The sequence below is a fragment of the Bos javanicus genome, chromosome 5 (assembly GCF_032452875.1).
Source record: "Bos javanicus breed banteng chromosome 5, ARS-OSU_banteng_1.0, whole genome shotgun sequence".
NCBI lineage: Eukaryota > Metazoa > Chordata > Mammalia > Artiodactyla > Bovidae > Bos > Bos javanicus.
Window position 1 is genome coordinate 75520404 of NC_083872.1, and position 20148 is coordinate 75540551.

General features: G+C 47.8%; 1 protein-coding gene and 1 non-coding gene across 3 annotated transcripts; both read right to left on the reverse strand.

Moving 5' to 3' along the window:
• Positions 1–1077: 1077 nt before the first annotated feature.
• EIF3D (eukaryotic translation initiation factor 3 subunit D) lies at positions 1078–15322 on the reverse strand. 2 transcript variants are annotated; one of them, XM_061417357.1, is made up of 15 exons: positions 15199–15322; positions 12685–12817; positions 12368–12413; positions 11081–11217; positions 9756–9841; positions 9122–9194; positions 8217–8329; positions 7335–7467; positions 6786–6933; positions 6033–6163; positions 4800–4885; positions 4578–4707; positions 2210–2352; positions 1664–1947; positions 1078–1223 (listed from the first exon to the last, which is right to left on the reverse strand). In XM_061417357.1, the coding sequence occupies exons 2-15, from the start codon at positions 12805–12807 to the stop codon at positions 1210–1212; spliced, it is 1647 nt and encodes a 548-aa protein (XP_061273341.1). In that variant the 5' UTR covers positions 12808–12817; positions 15199–15322; the 3' UTR covers positions 1078–1209. The 2 variants fall into 2 exon arrangements, with proteins under 2 accessions (XP_061273341.1, XP_061273340.1); XM_061417356.1 differs by having other exon boundaries at positions 8217–8326; positions 15199–15312.
• A 3150-nt stretch (positions 15323–18472) lies between these two features.
• On the reverse strand, positions 18473–18544 carry TRNAE-UUC (transfer RNA glutamic acid (anticodon UUC)). The gene has a single exon. It is a non-coding gene; the product is annotated as a tRNA-Glu (tRNA).
• Positions 18545–20148: the final 1604 nt, after the last annotated feature.

Consider the following 20148-nt stretch of genomic DNA (forward strand, 5'->3'; position numbering starts at 1 on the left):
ACCAGCCTGACCTTGAAACCCCACACTTGTCACACTATAATGTGAATTTTCTAAGACTCCACCTACACCGAACTCCCCAAGAAGCAGACGTTAATACGGTTTTCCTAGTAACTTGGACAATGAAGTCCAATACATTTTTGCTTGCTTTCTGAGGCTCAATCATTTTGATCAAAATTGTTAAATTTAGGACGGCTACCCAAAAGTGGAGCCAGTTTTCTCATCTGTATAATGGCATCACTTCCACCAGCATCACAGTTCTGTGTCAGGATGAGATATTTGTTTATGACACCATGCTTTGAGGGTGCCGGCTTGAGATCACATCACTAGCCCATGCCAAGTGAGAGTGAAAGTTGCTCAGTTGTGTCTGACTCTTTGCGAACCCATGGACTATACAGTCTGTGGAATTCTTTAGGCCAGAATACTGGAGTGGGTAACCTTTCCCTTCTCCAGATCTTCCCAACCCAGGGATCAAATCCAGGTCTCCCGTACCGCAGGTGGATTCTTTACCAGCTGAGGCACAAGGGAAGCCCAAGAATACTGGAGTGGGTAGCCAATCTCTTCTCTAGGGGATCTTCCCGACCCAGGAATCGAACTGGGGTCTCCTGCATTGCAGGTGGATTCTTTACGAACTGGGCTATCAGGGAAGTTTATACAAACCATTACAATCAACACCCTGTGGAACATCCACCAGGATGTTCTGAAGCGGTCTCCTTCACAGCAGCGACCTCACCTCAAGCTTCAAAGACTGCCCTGCTTCATCTTTACAGTGATGTGTGTCTCAGGGCGGCAGCTGGGTCTGGCATGTAGCCAGCTTGTGCTTGTGAAACGGACTTCCTATGGGGACCTCACAATGGACCTCACTCCCTGGGAAAGGATAATTTCAAGGGGTTCCAAGAACAAAAAACCCAAGGGCATTCACCTTCTAGCAGGAATGTAAAACCACTAATGCTGAGAACAAAGGAGGGAACCCAGATTATGAACTCTAGAGAGACTCTGCTGCGTCTCACCCTCCCTCTCTGAAGGGCTACTCGGAGAAGGAAGAAGGGCTGTCGGTCATAACGTAGGCACAGATGAAGGTAAGGGACTAAACAGAATTTATTTCAATGGCCTAGCTTCAGAGAGCAAGAATCAGACACACATCCCACTAGGTATTCAGGGTCCTCCAGGCTCGAAGCAATCACAGATGCCAGTTCCACATCACCGTCTGGTTTAGGCTTCTTCCTCTGAAAGATACAAAGGTTACATCAAACTGGTGAACTGCTTATGATTTTCAACACTTTCACTCAGATGTGAAACCATTCAGAACCTCAGAGGACTACCAGGTATTTCCTTCAGTCACCAACCGGTGAAGCAGGTGAGAGAACGATTTAAGGCCTAGCATGAACCTGGAGCATCATTCCTCCCTGGGACCGCTGGCTAGTATCAGGGACTTCTAGACCTTCCTCTAGACATTTCTTTCCTGCCCTAACTCTCCTCGCCAACCCTATCATGTGCTCTAAAGGCTCTGGAAATGGCTCCTGGAACTAGACTGAATGCCATACCAAGTGAAGCCTCAGGGAATTCCTGGAGTTTTCCACTGAGGTTAGAGGACTGAGGCTGCAGCGCTTGAGCCCCAACCAGCCCACAGCTCACGCCAGACTTCTGAGGGAAGCTTGCTACACACCTTCTTCTTCCTCTTCCTCCTCCTCCTCCTCCTCGTCGTCCTCATCGGAGCTGAAGGTGCCGTCGGGCAGGCTGTAGACACGGATGACCTGCTTGTTGGGGTCCTTGAGGATGAGGTACTTGCCCTCCTCCAGCTTCATGCAGATGTCGATGACGCAGCGCAGGATGCCCCAGGCATTCTCCACGCTCAGGTTGATCTGACTGGCGAACTCATTGGGTTTGAACTGCTGGGTACCCAGGATGACATGGCGCGAGGAGTCTTTCACGTGGTACCGGGACACGTAACTACCAGGGGAAGGAGTGTTAGGGTGGGGCACGCCGGCACAGACCATGTGGCACGGGACACGCAACTGGGGGGTGTCGGGTGGCAGTGTTAGGGTGGAGACCGCTGGCACAGAGGCACAGCTGTGCCTGGGGTTGAGTTATCAGTTAAATGGCAGCCTCGTGCTTGTCCCAAGAAAAGGGAGAAAAGGGCAGCCTTGTTCTCCTAACCCGAAGACCCCTCCTTTCCGAAGATGAGCTCCCGGCTCCTGGGCAGGAATCTCACCCAAGCTTGAGGTACTCGGATCCGGCCAGTAAAGCACAGCAGGTCCAGCGGGCCAACTTGTAGCTGTTGTTTTTCAGCTCGGTGGCAATGACAGCCCCTCGCTGAGAATCAAGCTTCTGTCGCCAGTCAACGCCGTTACAGTGCTGTGGGAGGAGGGCCCCAGTTACAGGTGCCAAGGCACCATGCTGCCTGTGGACTACTGGCCCCTCTGGTAGAGAAGAAGGTCCCTAGTGGGCTTAACCAGGGAGGGGAAAGCCCACAGGTGGAGCAGAAGGAAGACATCATCCATCCCTCTCTTGCACAGCCTGCCACACAGCTGGTGCTTAACAAACTGTAACTCCTCTCTTTACAAGGTCTCAACCAGACCAGGACACATACGCACACATGTTAGAAACAAGTGCCATACAAATGTTTATCACATGTGGTGTGGAGAGAAAGAGTTTCACAAGGGAGTGTGACAGCTCACCCGTGGAGAATACTGGCAGAAGCTGGAGTTAGGGGGATCTGAGAGGGACAGGGAAGAGACAGACTGGTTTAGTGTGGAAGCCCGCAGAGGGAGGGGAGGTCAGGTAGGTCTGACCTGATGGAGAGGGAGTTAGGGAGGTCAGTTAAGAGACAAATGCAAAATAACAGGCGTTATGAGTAGGGTCCTGAACTAGGGTGATGTCAGTGAAACCCAGGGCTGGGCAAGTAGACAGCCTGAGCCTGACAGCAGAATTCAAGGGTGCAGAGGAGGAGGAGGAGGAGGAGATGTTTGAGGCTCTGAGCCTAAGAGAGCAGGAGAAATGACACTGATGGACAGTCAAGCCAGAGGGAATGACAAATGAAGACACTGGAATGACAAAGTGTTTTAGAAAAAACAACCACCAAAAAATTCCAAAACAAAAACAACGATAGACCAGGAGTCAGAAGAGATTTCAGGAATCATTTCTGGAGTTCAAGGAAGAGGCCTGGGGTTAGGCTTAAATCTAAGATGGTCCCTGGTGGCCCTGCTCTTGCTGCATCTGCTATCCCAGAGTCTGGGGGAACCCTGAGCATAACTACCCAGGATCATGCTGCTACTGCTGCTGCTGCTGCTAAGTCACTTCAGTCGTGTCTGACTGTGCGACCCCATAGAGGGCAGCCCACCAGGCTCCCCCGTCCCTGGGATTCTCCAGGCAAGAACACTGGAGTGGGTTGCCATTGCCTTCTCCAATGCAGGAAAGTGAAAAGTAAAAGTGAAGTCGCTCAGTCGTGTCTGACTCTTAGCGACCTCATGGACTGCAGCCCACCAGGCTCCTCCGTCCATGGGATTTTCCAGGCCAGAGTACTGGAGTGGGGTGCCATTGCCTTCTCCATGCTACCTTGTGTCTAAAGAGATTCTGCAGATGGAATCAAGGTCCCTTAAGATAGGCAGACCATCTGAGTGGACCACACACAGTATACAGAAGTGAATGTGGCAAAAGAGTTGCATAAGGGACTGACCCTAAGAGAAGGTGCCACTGGGGGTTAAAAAGGAGGGAAACAGCAAAGGAAATGTGAAGGCAGCTGAGAAGCGTGCAGGACCAGATTATGGCAGCAGCAGAGGGCGCCGTCACACAGGACGATGTTCCTGGGGGGCTGTGGTCAGAGGCTAAGAGCAGGCCACTGGTTCAGAGCTGAGTTTGCAGCAAACCTTCTAGGGTGCTTTCAGCAGGTGACAGAAGCTAAAGAACACCTGAGGAGTGAAACCTGGTGCCCGGAATGCTAATCCTTAGGCTCTAACGCAGGCAGAGCACAATGGCCCCTGACCTCCATCTCACTGGACCCTCATTAACACAGGCCTGGCCTTGCTGTCCTCCTACCAAGACTCTTTTATTCTACACACCAGTGACCAGGAGCATGGCCACACATTTTACATTCAGGTGTGTAGGCCAGGTACTTTCAGAAAGGATGACAGCCCCATCCTGGCACACTAGCCTGGGAGAACGGAAAGAGAAGGAAAAACGAAGGATGCATATTTCTTTCAAGATGCCCCTCCTGAAAAGCCAAACCTGGGATGATCTGAGTTCAGTAAGAGACAAAGTTGAAAAAAGGGTGCCAAAAGGTTGAAAACCAGGTAGGGGCTGCCGTAAGTGAAACAACAGGTCCAAAAGGAGAGCTGCCAGCCCAGCTCACAAGGAGAGACTGAAATCACACTTGCAGAGGGCAGAAGCCAACGGGAGGCCGGAACGGACAGAGACAGAAAACACAAAGGCAAGGTAGTCACCCGCACACACGATCTCTTCCTCAAAGTGGAACTAAGTAGGGGGAAAATTCAGAAGACAGAAAACCTCTGTAAGCAAGGCAAGGGGAAGAGAGACACAGGCTGCAGGCGCCAGCCCGGGACACGGTGTCCCGCGTGCCTCACCCTGGAGTCCCACTCGTTGAGGGTCTTGATGTTGATGAAGGACACCTCCCCGTTGGCTCCAGTCATGACGCCATCGTGCTCACAGCGGACGATGAGGTCGATGTCGTCCCCGAGCTTCCACCGGCGGTAACTGCAAGGAAGAAGGAGCGCCTCTGGTCACCTGAGGCCCTGGGTCCAGATGCACCACCCACATAGGGCGGGGGCACTAGGGAGGAGGCATACCGGTATGCCACAGAGGCAATCTCGTTCTTATCCATGTCGTCCTCCACAAATGGGTTGGGGTTGGGGAAGTTGTATCTTTCCTTCCCCTGTAAAAATGACACAGGTGTCATGAGACAGCGCCAACCCGTTGCCAAGGCAATCAGCCATACCCGGCACCTCTCCTTTGTCACAGCCCTGCCTGGGTCCCTAGAGCTCGATGGGGCTCTGGGCACACTTCCGAGCCCAAGCGAGCACCCCGTGGGTCACAACAGAGGTAACAGCTCACGTTCACCCTATGCTCATGTTTGTGAAACACGAGCTTCTAGTCTCTTATTTAACTAGCAACAGCGCCCCCTCCTGTTATGTCTTCCTCCAAGGTACACACAGTCATTTGTCACAACATGTACGTATCCTGAGCTTACCATCTTTCCTCCTCCTTTGTGTGTTAGTCGCTCAGTCGTGTCCGACTCTTTGCGACCTCACGAACTGCAGCCTGTCAGGCTCTTCTATCCATGGGATTCTTCAGGCAAGAATATTGGAGTGGATTGTTGTTCCCTTCTCCAGAGGATGTTCCCGACCCGGGGATCCAACCCAGGTCTCCTGCATTGCAGGCAGATTCTTTACCATCTGAGCTACAGGGAAGATCTTTCCCCCTCCATTATAAAGTTTTCTAAGGGCAGGCACTTAGGCTGGCCGGTTGTTGTATCTCCAGCTCCTAAGAAATGCAGCTGTATCTGTGCACAAGGGTGTCTTGGTCATATATTTCAAGGAATCTTCACAATGTATCTATATGAGACAAATATTATTCAAGTATTCTAATTTTACAGAGGAGATTCCTTGGTGGCTAGGGGGTAAAGAATCTGTCTGTAGTGCAGGAGATGTGGGTTCCATCCCTGGGTCGGGAAGATCCCTGGGAGAAGGAAATGGCAACCCACTCCAGTATTCTTGCCTGGGAAATCCCAAGGACAGATGAGCCTGGTAGGCTATAGTCCATGTGGTCTTAAAGAGTCAGACATAACTTAGCAACTAAACAGTTTCAGAGAAGAAACATGACTGGCACCACAAAGCTAAAAGTGGTGAATCTAGGGCTCAAAGTCAGGCCTTCTGACCTCTAACCTCAAGCTGAGATCTCCTCTGTGACAAGCAGGGACCCCCGTCTGTCCTGTCTAATCCCACAACCCAGAGCTGACGACCCAGTACATGCTCAGTAGGCAGCAACTGGGGTTGATGAACTGAGTGCTCCCAGGACCTTACCATCCTCAAGCACTGCTGGGAGAAGTTGTGGTTGATGTAGGTTGCTTCCATGGCCAGGTTGCGGGGTGAGTTGAAGGAGTTACCTTCATCTTGAGGGGGTTCGTTGGCTGTCTCACTCACTGTCAGAAGGTCTGCAAAATCGGCAGCATGGTCACCCACCCATGAAACAGTCACCAAAGAGGCGTAGGGCCCCTTAGGGAGATGTGGTGATTCAAACGACATAGGCCCTTCCTCTAGAGGACCGCCATCTGCTAACCTGGGTCTTCTGAGGGCGGCTGGGTGGGGCGGGTTTCTGGATAACCTGAGATACTAACATTACATTCTGTCACAACCACACCTATTTTTGAGTGACCTGGTTTTCATTCAACGTGTGTGTGTACATACACATGTGTATGGTACATGTGCATTTTTTCCTTCATAAATATGCTGAAGTAAAAAGGGCATCAGTCCAAAGAAAAAGGTCAAGTACATACTAAAGGGGGTATGGACAGATGACAGAGGTCAGGAAGATGCTACTCAAATGGGTGGAAACACGGTGTTGGGGTGCCGCGAGGACTCAGATGCTGCTGCCTGACAGGGGTACTGCAGTGACAGCCCCTTCCTCTATCTCTGAGGAGGCTGAGGGGGATTCTGACATGGCTGTTGGTGTTCGTGGGGAGACAGAACACCTTCTACCCATTCTCTGTACCTGGGAATGGCTTTGGACCAACAAGGACACTCAGAGCCTGTGTTGTTCCTAGACAGGCTTCTCACCAAAGTCAGAGTTGTCCCTCTTGTCAAAGAAGAGCTTGGATCCGACCCTCTGGACAACGATGTCCCAGGAATACACAGAGCGGGTGCAGCTCATCAGTGTGGCCAGAATGGCGTCGGTGGCAAACACATTGCCCTGAGTCTTCGCCAGCTGCAAGGAGGACAGCAGAGAGATGGGGCTACTTTGGGGCTCACCTGCCCATTCACAGGAGGTGAAGGACTTGTCTGCAAGGAGCCCTCACACCTATACCTACACCTCTGCTTGTCTGAGCCAGGCTGCAGCAAGCCAGCCAGCAAATTTGTATCCTGGGTCCAAGGAACTGCAGTTTCCTGACCACCTGTTACACCCCAACACTTACGGTCCGGTCAGCAGAGTGCCTTCATTTTCACCTAATCCTAAATTGATTCACATGAGTCTTATCTACAGGGGCATCTGAGGCCTGGTTGGTTCATACACCCCCCCACCCCCTCGCCACATCTCTGCTCTCTCTGAGGCCTCAGCGGTGGTATTGCAGTGCTCCCCTCAGGTGGGCACGGGGCAGGGGTGCCCACCTTCCGGATGACGGGGTCGTCCGTGGTGGTGACGGTGTGGAAGATACGCTTGATGCTCCGAAGCGGCTTCTCGCTCCGCGTGGTGATGCGGTCAAAGGCCTTGTCGTAATACTCCAGGGCCCCACAGCACTCGCTGAGGGGAGAGCACACAACACACGCTAAGTCAAGGGGAGCAAGACTACCTACTTCTTCTCTGTTACACCATGGAATCCAAAATCTTATCCAAGTCTAACACGAGAGATGAAAACAGTCTCTGACTGGACTCTCAGAGCTCATGCAGGGCCTGCCCCCTCAGGTCCTGAAGTGGCTCCACCCAACAGTGACCACAAGTGATTTGGCTCAGGACACCACTCCCCGCCCCACTTTAGAGACAGGGAGAGGAGCAGTGACAGAGCCCTCAGCAGGAGGCTGCCTCCTGGCTGATGCTCCAGCTCCCGCTAAGTTACGTCCACCCACTGGCCTTCTGAGATAAGGAGTTCTTTGAAACATCAGGAAAAGCGTCACTTCTCTTGAAGAACTGCAATCTTTCTCTTTCTGCCCAAAAAGCTAAAGAACCCAACCTTCTCTTTTGCTTAGGATTTCAGGAAGCTGAAAGAAATCTAGAGTTTTAATAATAGGAAATTTCTTTCTGCTTTCTCCCAACAAGAATCCTATAATTTAATTTTTCTTTTGCTCACAATGCCAGGAAGTTGAAAGAGAACTGAAGTTTTAGCTTCAGTAAACTTCTTTCTGCTTTTCCTGCCACAGGCATTTTTTTTTTTTTAAGCTCGTCCGCTAATCTTAGGCAATGTTTTTGGAAATGCTAGGGCTCAGGCCAACAGTCATCACCAACATTCACACACATTAAGAGCATGATGGAGAGTAGGAAAAGATGCCACCTACATGTCCTGGGGCTCTGACACTTCCAAGTACCGCATCTTCATCAGCTGAGGGAAGTCCATCTCCTCCTTCACCTCCCAGTCACTGCGGACTTCCACCGAAGAGTCTCGGGGCTTCTGTCAGGAAAAACCGTTGGAGGGGGAAAATGACAGCCAGCGCGAAACATAAGCAAAAGGCAGGTAACAGTATGAAGGGCTTGTATTCAATAAATGTATCCAGAACAGTCATACGACAGGCTGGCTGTTTTCTAACAGCTCCTCTGCATTTCTCCCATGTCATTACCTGGTTATTCTTGCTGCTACAGCAAGCACTGAGTCCAGCAAATGTAACTCCCACAACTGCACCTTTACTCTGGCTTACACATGTCTTCTACTTGCACAACGTCCACATAAACACTTTTAGAGGAATGTCCACGGTGGCACCATGCACAATACCCTCAAGTAAAAACCCTGATGTCTATCAATGGTGAACAGACAGACAAAACGTGGTCTATCCATGTAATGGAACATGGCAATAGAGAGGGATGAAGTGCTGACATGGGCCACCACATGGATGAACCTTGCAAACATGATGCTTGGTGACAGGAGTCAGTCACAAAAGATCATTCTGCTCTGGTTCCATTTATATGAAATGTCCAGGAGAGATTAATCCAGAGACAGAACACAGAGAAGGGGCGGTCTAGGGCCGAGGAAAACGGCTGACCGGAACAGGGCTTTTTGTAGTGATGAAAACATTCTGACACAGACCACAGTAATGGCTGCAGGACTCCGTGCATAAACTATGAACCACTGAGTTCATCTTAAATGGGTGAATTGTATAGTACGAGAAGTAAAAACCTCAATAATGCTGTTATAAAACCAACCAAAAAAATCAAATTCCTGGACAGAATTCTGATACAGATATACTACCTGTGATTTTTGGTCCCATTTCTGCCTCACTCCAAATTGTTTCTGGAATTTTTTCTGCAGTCGTATGCGTTCTCTGGAAAGATAGGAAAACTGCTTTCAGTACAGATTTTTAAGGAAAGTAGAGGCTTAAGAAAAAACAAAAACCAAGACGAAAACAGCACACACTAGACATGCTAGGAGAGGCATATTGCCCCCAATATGCCAGTGTATACCAGTATATGACCAGTATATACCACTCCACCTCTAGAGGCTGTCCTCTGGCAGCCTCAGTTCGGGCAGGCTACTGTCCTACACAGCTCCAGGGACTCACAGGACCCGGTGTGAATGGGCCCCGGGAGCTGCACCACAGAAGCCCTGCGTCTAGGTGAAGCTCTGGGGTCACTTCCTGTCTGCCTTTGTTTCTGTGTCAGTCAGTGCTCACAACCAGTGCAAGCAGTTTCCTGTCCATGGTCTCTGCCATGACCAGCTCTTGGAAGACGACACCAGGGCTGAAATAGTGGCTTAACTGGCTTTGGGGAGGCTTTTTGGTTTTTCGTAATACTGGGGAAGAAGATGACTATTCTGCTCTGGCTTCCTGACAGCAGTGTGGTCAGTCCTGGAAAAATAACTTATTCCAACAGGATGGGCAACTCACCTCTCCTTCTGCTTGGCACTCTTGGGCAGGGTCTGCAGGTTGAACTGCAACATGTTCCGTCGATCTTTGTCTCTGCGGAGATTTCGCTAGGAATCAGGAAAAAACATCATGTTAAAATCTTGGGACATTCAGCTGATAATTGGTGGTGCCTAATGGGATGCTGTTAGAGTGAGTTTAGGATGCAGCAGCCCAGTTGCACATTTCACTCTGTGCTTTTACAGGATCAACACCTGGGGTTTTTAGGTTGAGTAAGCACAGGCCTACCTCCCAGATACCTTGGGTCTGGTCCCAGACCACCACAATAGAGTCAGTATTGTAATGAGGCAGGTCACACAATGTTTTGCTTTCCCAGTGCCTATAATTTATGCTACAAATACTATACACTATACTGTAGTCTACTAATGTGCAACACTGTTATGTCTTAAACAATGTATATATCTTCATTAGAAAGAAACTTTATTGCTAAAAATGTTAACCACCTTCAGCGATTAGTAACACCACTGATCACAAATATGATAATAATAAAAAAGTCTGAAATATTGCTATGACAGAGACATGAAGTGCACAAATGCTGTTGAAAAAATAGAACTGAAAGACTCGCTCGATGCAGGGCTGTCACAAACCTTCAATTTGTTTAAAAAAAAAAAAAAAAAGCAGTTATCTGGTTTTTTGTACTGAAGCACAATAAAAATGTTTGTACCTTGAATTAGCTTAGACTCATATCCATGCTTTTACTGAGGCAGGTTCACTGGCTCTTATTAGAGTTGCTGAGTTTGCCTCTTTATGTGAGAAGATGCAGCCCAACTGGATCATCTACTCAGTAAATCCTGGACACAGCAATTATTCGAGGCAACAGACACTGACGCACATGGTTATCCAGCACAGCCATCCTTAGCACAGATGTCCTAGCTACTGGTCAACAGACAGCTGAACTGTTTAAAGGCATTCCTGGACATGGTACCCGTTTACTTTAGCACAGTTTGTCACTAAAGAGCTACTTGGATTCACTCAGCTGTGCTGAGTCGTATCTACCTCCTTGTGACTCTATGGACTGCAGCCTGCCAGGCTCCCGTGATACTAGAGCGGGTTCCATTTCCCACTCCAGGGGATCTTCCTGACCCAGGGATTGAACCTGTGTTTCTTGCATCTCCTGCTTGGCAGGTGAATTCTTTACTACTGGGAGACCTGGGAAGCCCATTAATATATTATGGGATTCATTAGGATACCCATAGTAACATGCTTTCCCCTCATCAGTACTCACATGGTACCATTTTTAGCACCAGGTGACAGCCCCAAGATGGTCAGACTGCTGGCTCTTGACTTACCTGTGCGAATCGCATTCGATTCCGCTGGTAGGCGGTCTTCTGTGTGCGCGCTGTGTCCACCAGCTGGAAACTAGTTTCATCCTCCTCGTGGAAGTAAGCATACTGACTTCCACCTCCAAACTGAGAGGAGTACTTATCTGCAGGCAAAGGTGACAGTATGTAACACTACCCACAAACTTTTTAAGTACATAGTAATCTAAAGCCTGATATTTACAGTGTGGTCTCAGGAGCCACCCCATCGACTGGCAGCATTTTAGATGTACAGACTCACAGCTCCACCCTAGATCCACTGAGTAAGAACCATCCTTTTAATAAGATCCCCAGCAGATTATGGAGAAGGCAATGGCAACCCACTCCAGTACTCTTGCCTGGAAAATCCCATGGACGGAGGAGCCTGGTAGGCTGCAGTCCATGGGGTCGCTAAGAGTCGGACACAACTGAGCGACTTCACTTTCACTTTTCACGTTCATGCACTGGAGAAAGAAATGGCAACCCACTCCAGTGTTCTTGCCTGGAGAATCCCAGGGACGGCAGAGCCTGGTGGGCTGCTGTCTGTGGGGTCGCACGGAGTTGGACACGACTGAAGTGATTTAGCAGTAGCAGCAGCCAGCAGATTAATACGCACATTCAAGTTTAAAAAGCTCTGATCCAAAGAACTTTCTAAGTCAAGACAGAGTCTGAGGAATTCAAGACAAGCCCATTTTGCACTCTGCCTTCTTCTGTAAGAACAGGAGTTACAGTTTACTCTCTCAGGAGAGGCAAGCAGGCGGTTACACACGTCATCACTGTCACCAGCTGGCGCCCAAGGCAGACGTGGCTAATGGGCTAGGACTGGCTTTCTGGCTGACCTCAGACTTCAGATCGTCTTTGACTCAGTATTCCAGAGAGCCATTCCTAGCTCTCTTGACTAGTACAGAGGAAAAAACTAACTTCTATTAGGATCCTAAAACCAGGAGTTTTAAAACTGGGATCCACTCACTGGCCTTACAGGCTCAGTAAATCCCAAGTAATGAAATACAAAATGGGAATATGTTCACCAGATTTGTAAAAGGGGCCATGGCTCCCCAAAGTAGGGGGAAAAACCTACTATAATATGCTGAACAGTCTAACTTTTGAGGCTATTTACAAAAAATGGATTGTCTCCACAGTCCATAATAGGCCCCTAAAAATTATGAATTATCACCATTTCGTTCCCATCCTAGAATGCTTTCAGGTGGAGGTTACTAGAAACACGAACAATCCACCGAGGGCCTGACCTGGGTAGGCAGGCAGGCGGAGAACACTTACTCGTGTATCTCTTGTCTTGGTATGTGGCCCCCGTCCAGTCTGCAACCTAGTGAGCACAACAAGGGAAGGCAGAGAGCACACGTCAACCAGGCAAGTTTCTGTTGACCCAGAAACCCCCTCCTCCCAAGTGAGGACACGGTGTCACAAAGTGTTAGAAAGACTGGCTCAGGATAGCTTTGTAAGAGCCCAGCTCTCCTATGACTACTGGAAGTAGCCAGAGCTTATAACCATTATCCTTTTGAGAGAATAAAATTAAAATGAACTTGGAGCATCAGCTGCAGCTTTAAGAGATTCAGACCCTGCTGACAGGCAAGCACCTTTCCGAGCCGATCTCCTTTGCTGAACGGCTGGTAGGGCATATCCCGAAACTGCTCCGGAACTGCACAGGGACCCCAGCCTGAGGGGTTGTCCTGGATCACAGGCGTCATGAACTTTGCCATCTTTTAAAACCTTAAAAATACAAATAACAAAGTAACTCCATGAAGAAAAGCCTCAAAAAAACAACAACAACAAAAAAAAAACCAAAAAAACACAAGTCTTCCATTTGAGGTAAGCTAATACATGAATGATAAAGGTAAAAAAGCAAAACACAAAACAGAAGCCTCAACTGTTGAGCTGCTCTCCACTTAACATCTTCCTGTAAATAATACTGTGAATACTTAAAACTCAGACGACTGCTAACCAGATTTATGTATCATATCTCACTGTTTTTTTTTTTTTACTGTACTATCTCTGAAATGAACCTGCACCTTCTAATTGATGAGGTGTCATGTCGTATCTGGCAACTTTTCTTTCTTAGTGTTACATGAAGAAATTGTGCTTCTTGAATTCAGTGATGTCTTACAGATTTGATGAAATGTAATTAACTTTTTTTTGAGTTTAATAACCAAGTTCCAGTTCTCATTCACACCTTCAACAGACATAGGATATTTAATTCCCCTAAACCTCAGTCTCTTTACCTGAAAAAATAATAAGATCCTTGTTTTATTCCCCTCAGAGGATCACTGTGAAAACCGTATATATTAGTTAACATATGTGGAAATAGTTCCATTGTAAAATGCAAGACACTTACTACTCAGTCTTACAAAAATACATTTACACACAGTGCCGAGAAAAAACAAGGGTCCATGAATATATCCTGAAATGCAACCTTCCTTTGTTGTTCTTCCAATTTTCTGTTGTCAGTGCAAATTCTTATGCAGGGCATAAGAGTCAGGCAGAAAGTCCAGCAGAAGGTTGAGGAGGCCACCTGAATGAAGCCTTATGTCATGAAAGTGGCTGAACACAGCCAATGTTCATAAACATTATGAGTACCAGGCGTGTCGTTAGTGCTTTCCACACATTAATTCATTAACTCCTCTCAACAATCTCCTCCCAAGTTAGGGCCAGTATTAGCCCCATTTTCCAGATAAGAAAACTGAGGCACAGAGATATCAAGAAATCGCCTAAAATCACAACACTAATGGATGAAAATCTGAACCCTGGGAAACTGGCTTCAGAGTACACACTTTGTGTAACAAAGTGTGTACACACTTTGTGTAACACCAGTACTCCTCTCAGGAAGAGTAAAAACCAGGGGCTCCAGACAGGTATCTGCCAAACAATTCCTACCCAAAACTCATGCATTTATCATCCATTCTAATCCCCTGAAAATGCCCAGAAGCTGAGTTCCCAGGGTAAAATTCACCACACAAATATTTCCAGAGTCTGGGGAGCAAAGAGCAAAGGATACTAAATTTATGAAACTCTCTTCATTTTCCCATGATGGGGAGAGTTCCTAGAGGTGACACTTGCGTGATCCAAAAGGGCATGAACCTGGAAGCCCCATCCTCCCACCTGAACTTAAATTACAGTACAGGAAGCAGACTGAGGGAGAGTGTGGTGGCCTCAAAACAATACACCCTTATATATTACCAGGGTCCTACAACATGTCAGATGCAACACCACTAAACCCCTAGGCCCCCATTTCAGATATAAAACTACACAGTTCAGCCAAATCAAGCAGCTGATCTCATCATTTCAAGATAGACTTGGTTTCTAGGGTCCTCTGTCTTAAATGTAACACTCTTCCCATTATTTTACAGCTGGACAGCAGCCTGAAAAGATCCTGGGTTTCAGATCATATCAATAACACAATAAGATATCTCCAAACACACTTTAAAAGCGGTGGAAGGGTTTCAACGCGTAAAATAAAATGTAGGCAGAGCACAATGTAACCAATAGGGGAAACTAAATCTTTCAGTTGAAACGGAGTGACAGCTGTACTGGCTACACATACAGGATGAGGCGGCACCAACAGGACAGTCATAGGGAGAGCCTTGTGGCTGGCAGGCCATGTACTGGGCACGTTGTCGCAGCCACTGCAGATCGTTTGCCAATTCCTGGGGGGTTAGTATCAAATCAGAGATCAACCAACTACATCCCAGCCTTCCAATTCATAAGCAAGGAAAAGAAACATTTAGACCGAACTCCTCAGAGCAGGGCCGAACATCGCTCAGGTTGGCACACCCAATAGCCCTCTCTAGAAGCTCAGGGAACCGTGGGGCACTTTAAAAGACCCTGAGACTCAGCGGGGTTAATGGCACGTTCACATCAGAACAGACCGTCGGTGGCCGCTAAGCGGACTCCAGGGAAAGAGACCTCAACCACAGGTTCTGCCCCGCACTGGGTCGGACCTGGGGGGGCCGAAGGCGGATTCCTGCCCCGCCCAACGCAGGAACAGAAAGGCAGGAGTGGGCGTACGGAAGTCTCTTCCGGTAGGCCCCCGAAGGCCAGGCGCAGCCCAACTCTGCTCTGGAGGTCCGCGGAAGCGTATGGAATACGCTGCTTACCTGTAACGGCCGTAACCGGCCCCGATGGTGAGAGATAGTCTAGGCCGGATACCGCGCCACTGCCTGAGCTCCGGGGAACCGGGAAAGGAAGAAAGATGCGCGCGCAGCGGCCGGTACCGTAAACACGACCGACGGTGTCGTAAACTGCTTCTTGGCTTCCTTCCGGTTCGACGGCGGAGCGCAGGAGTCGTAAAGCGAAGGCATATCCGGAAGTTCGTCACTGTTCTTTTCGCGGTGTTCTTATTTAGCCTTCGAGGCTGATAGACACCGGAGGATGTTTACAGTTACGTCATGGGGCATCCGGCGACACTCCGAGAGTTTCAAGTTCCATGAAACGTGGCGGCCTTGGAGTTGGAGTTGGAAGCGGAGACTGGCTGATGTCCCACAATGCCGTGCGGGCCGCTCTGGCCACTCTGTATCCCGCAATGACCCGCGGTTCCTGCCTTCTTTAAAAGAGCGTGTGTTTCGAGTTTCACCGTTAGGGGGAGTTCGAGTCTTTCAGGCAGGTTTTTGTGGCTACTCACTGAGCCTTCAGCGGTTTCGGAAACAGACCAGGAGGTGCAAAGTCACCTGAGTAGATCAGACTACTAGTTTTGGGGGTCGCTGCCAGTGTTCAAACCATAGCTCCGCAGTTCTCAGACTTTCTTGTTTGACAAAGATTCCTGGAGTGCTAATTTGAAAAATGAAGATTCCGGGTCCTCTTCCATAGACTGTTATACCAGCGTGGCTTAGCTGGAGCCCAGAAACCTGCATTTTAATTGGTTGTGATTCTGAAGTGGCGACTCAGGAACCACCTTCCTACGATGGCAACTGTGCTGTCTTTTTGGAAACAGCCTACGGAGTTTGTCCTGCAGCACGCCAGGCCTCCCTGTCCATCACCAACTCCCGGAGTTCACTCAAACTCATGTCCATCTAGTCGGTGATGCCATCCAGCAATCTCATCCTCTGTCGTCCCCTTCTCCTCCTGCCCCCAATTCCTCCCAGGATCAGAGTTTTTTCCAATGAGTCAACTCTTCACATGAGGTGGCCAAAGTACTGGAGTTTCAGCTTTAGCATCATTTCTTCCAAAGAACACCCAGGACTGATCTCCTTTAGAATGGACTAGTTGGATCTCCTTGCAGTCCAAGGGATTCTCAAGAGTCTTCTCCAACACCACAGTTCACAAGCATCAATTCTTCGGCACTCAGCTTTCTTCAGAGTCCAACTCGCACATCCATACATGACCACAGGAAAAACCATAGCCTTGACTAGACAGACCTTTGTTGGCAAAGTAATGTCTCTGCTTTTGAATATGCTGTCTAGGTTGGTCATAACTTTACTTCCAAGGAGTAAGCGTCTTTTAATTTCATGGCTGTAATCACCATCTGCAGTGATTTTGGAGCCCCCCCCCCCCCCCAAATAAAGTCTGACACTGTTTCCACTGTTTGCCCATCTATTTGCCATGAAGTGATGGCACCAGATACCATGATCTTCGTTTTCTGAATGTTGAGCTTTAAGCCAACTTTTTCACTCTCCACTTTCACTTTCATAAGAGGCTTTTTAGTTCCTCTTCACTTTCTGCCATAAGGGTGGTGCCATCTGCATATCTGAGGTTATTGATATTTCTCGCGGCAATCTTGATTCCAGTTTGTGCTTCTTCCAGCCCAGCGTTTCTCATGATGTACTCTGCATAGAAGTTAAATAAGCAGGGTGGCAATATACAGCCTTGACGTCCTCCTTTTCCTATTTGGAACCAGTCTGTTGTTCCATGTCCAGTTCTAACTGTTGCTTCCTGACCTGCATATAGGTTTCTCAAGAGGCAGATCAGGTGGTCTGGTATTCCCATCTCTTTCAGAATTTTCCACAGTTTATTGTGATCCACACAGTCAAAGGCTTTGGCATAGTCAATAAAGCAGAAATAGATATTTTTCTGGAACTCTTGCTTTTTCTATGATCCAGCGAATGTTGGCAATTTGATCTCTGGTTCTTCTGCCTTTTCTAAAACCAGCTTGAACATCTGGAAGTTCACGGTTCACGTATTGGGGAATTTCAAAACATCTGAAAGAATCTGAGCACGAGATTTGTGTTCAAACCTCAAGATTCTTTACTACCTGGTCTCCTAGGCTTCCTTTTCAGTCTCTTGGCCTGTCTCCTTTATTGGAAAATGTACTTGCTGTTAGAGCTGATATTTATTCTTGGCTCTGCCACTTTGGCAGTGTAGCCTTCACATCTCTGGGCCTCAGTTTCTTTATTTGTAAATTGAAGATGAGAAAAGGAGGTGCTGTGAGGGTAAAATATATGTATGTGAAAATAGGAATTCCACTTACCAGTTGGACAAACTCGGGCTTGTTAATTGATCTCTTTGAAATCTTATTCATGTATAAAATGAAAATGTTAACAGCAGCATCTGTTTCTATAAATTCTCTTCTAATCCACTCATCCAGTTTCCCTAATTTTTGTTCACGGTACCCAGTGGATGATGCTTATTGAAAAACCTTGTAGTCATCATTGGTAGTTCCTTTTCCCACCGCATTCAATCCTTCAGCAAGTCCTCTTTATTCTTTTAGAATACATTTTGAGGGAATCTGCAGGTAGCCCTGTGGTTAGGACTCTGCACTTCCATTGCAGGGGGCGTGGGTTTGATCCCTGGTCAGAGAACTAAGATCCTGCAACCTCACAGCATGGCCAGAAACGAAACAAAAAATGAACCATGGTAAATGCCACCACTTGCCCTCACCATCTTCAGCCTCATGCTTGGGCCCCCAGCGTCCACTTGTGTTCCTCTAGGGTTCTTTCTTTGTGTGGTGATCAAAGCAATCTATTCACAACCTTCTAGTAGCTTCCCATTATATACTTGGAATAAAATATGAAAGTCTTCCTATGACCTATCTGGTCCTAGCTTTCTATCATCTTTATATCCTGCCATTTTATATTCACTCTTCTCTAGCTCCAGAGAAGGCACTGGCGACCCACTCCAGTACTCTTGCCTGGAAAATCCCTTGGATGGAGGAGCCTGGTAGGCTACAGTCCATGGGGTCGCTAAGAGTCGGACACAACTGAGCGACTTCTCTTTCACTTTTCACTTGCATGCATTGGAGAAGGAAATAGCAACCCACTCCAGTGTTCTTGCTTGGAGAATCCCAGGGATGGGGGAGCCTGGTGGGCTGCTGTCTATGTGGTTGCACAGAGTCGGACACGACTGATGTGACTTAGCAGTAGCAGCAGCAGTAGCTGCTCTTGCTCACATGCTGTTTTTTTTTTTTTTTTCAATCATGCTGCATGACTTGCAGGATAGTTCCTTGACCAGGGATCGAACCTGGGCCCCAGCAGTGAAAGTGCTGAGTCTTAACCACTGGACCACCAGGGAGCCCCAATCATGCTTTCTTTTTTTTTTTTTTTTAATGCCACAGGGCTGTGGAAAGAATTAAATGAGTTAATTTAAGTGCTTGGAATAGTACCAGGCACGTGGCAAGCGAGAGAGTGAATGAGGACAGGGCAAGGCTACCCAGAGGGGTGGTTGGTTGTGGACACAGGCAGTGAAGATGTAGGGGAGATGTATTCCCGGCACCAGAGAACAGCAGGCAGCAAGGTCTCAAGCAGGAAGAAGCCTGGGTGTGACCCAGAAAAAGGAAGTTTCCATTTAGAAATGTGCAGGCCATGGAACAGAGTATGGGATTTTATCCTCAGGATAAAAGTAAGCTACTGAGGGATTTTAAAATGGGGAGGGAAGGAGGGAGGTCATGACCTGATTTAATGTAAAGGAGGGTCATCCCTACTGCCTGTGGAGACTCAAGAGTTGGGTAGGCAGAAAGAGGCAGCAAAGGTGTCCACTGGGGGAGGAATTTAGATAGGATCTCCCACCTAAGCCCAGGGACCCAGTATTGAGAATAAGACAGACTCTCCAAATTCTTCTCCATCTGGGGTGGGCAGGGACATCACGGCCAAAATGGAAAAGATGATTAAACTCTGACACAAAAGCGAGATTGCAGCAGATGGCCTGTGGGCCCACAGGAAAAAAAAAAAAAAGAAGAGGAAAACAAAAGACATGATCCAAGCAATCCAGCAAAAGTTAGATCTCCCCTTATAGTGTAGCACATATTACAACTTACTATTGATATTCAGTACACTGACATTAATTGAATCCTTATTTATGTGCCCGGGGTAATGTGCTGAATTCATTTTCTCATTTAATTTTCACAAAACCCCTATCCACTCATTCAACAATTCCCCAAATATGGATCACCAGTCACTGTTCTAGGTAGGACAGCAAAGCCTCTGCTTCCCAGAGCTGACACTCTAGAAGCAGAGACAGAGCTTAGACAAGGAAGCAAAAATATTTCAGCACATGATGACAATTATGAAGAAATGAAGCAGAGGAAGAGGTGAGGAGGGACGGAGGAAGATGCAGCCGTTTTAGAAGTGATGATTAGAGATGATCTCACTGGGGAGATAACTCTTGAGCAGACACAAGGATGCTGGGACCAGGCCAGCTGTGGGTCAATATGGACTCATGTGTGGAGCACCTGAGGGGGTGAGGGAAGGGCCTGTGTTCTCAGTTGCTAGAACAGTGTCTGACATACAGCAGGTGACCAGTAAGCATTTGTTGACTAATCAGTGTATAAAAAGATCAAAATTAGTATGAGATCATTTATTCAGCTTGCATTGTAAGAGCCACCACTTTGCAGCAGGACCCTGTATTTATAACAATCCATTGTAAGATTCTTCAAAGAATGTCTCTTCTAGATGAGTGAGTGACTGCAAAAGTATTTTCTAAACTAAAAAGTGGAGATCCATAGTAGGCCTGCTGGCCTCTCCATATTCATACCCTGATGTCATGTCTAGAAGCAGGAGGCACCATTATTACTCTTTTCTCCTTGGCCTTTTGTGCTGTTCTGTCCCTTTCAGATAAGACAAATGCCTTGTCTAATAGGAACCTCCAATGTTTTAAAAAGGGAACTAGCATCTATTGAG

What these genes read in the sequence shown, in the direction of transcription:
- EIF3D (XM_061417357.1), bottom strand. Translation starts at nt 12,807, where the DNA reads ATGGCAAAGTTCATGACGCCTGTGATCCAGGACAACCCCTCAGGCTGG. An exon ending in ATCGAATGCGATTCGCACAG is followed by an intron (nt 9,842 to 11,080) that starts GTAAGTCAAGAG and finishes CCTGATTCCTAG; the next exon opens with CGAAATCTCCGCAGAGACAA. An exon ending in CCCAGCAGTGCTTGAGGATG is followed by an intron (nt 4,886 to 6,032) that starts GTAAGGTCCTGG and finishes TCATTTTTACAG; the next exon opens with GGGAAGGAAAGATACAACTT.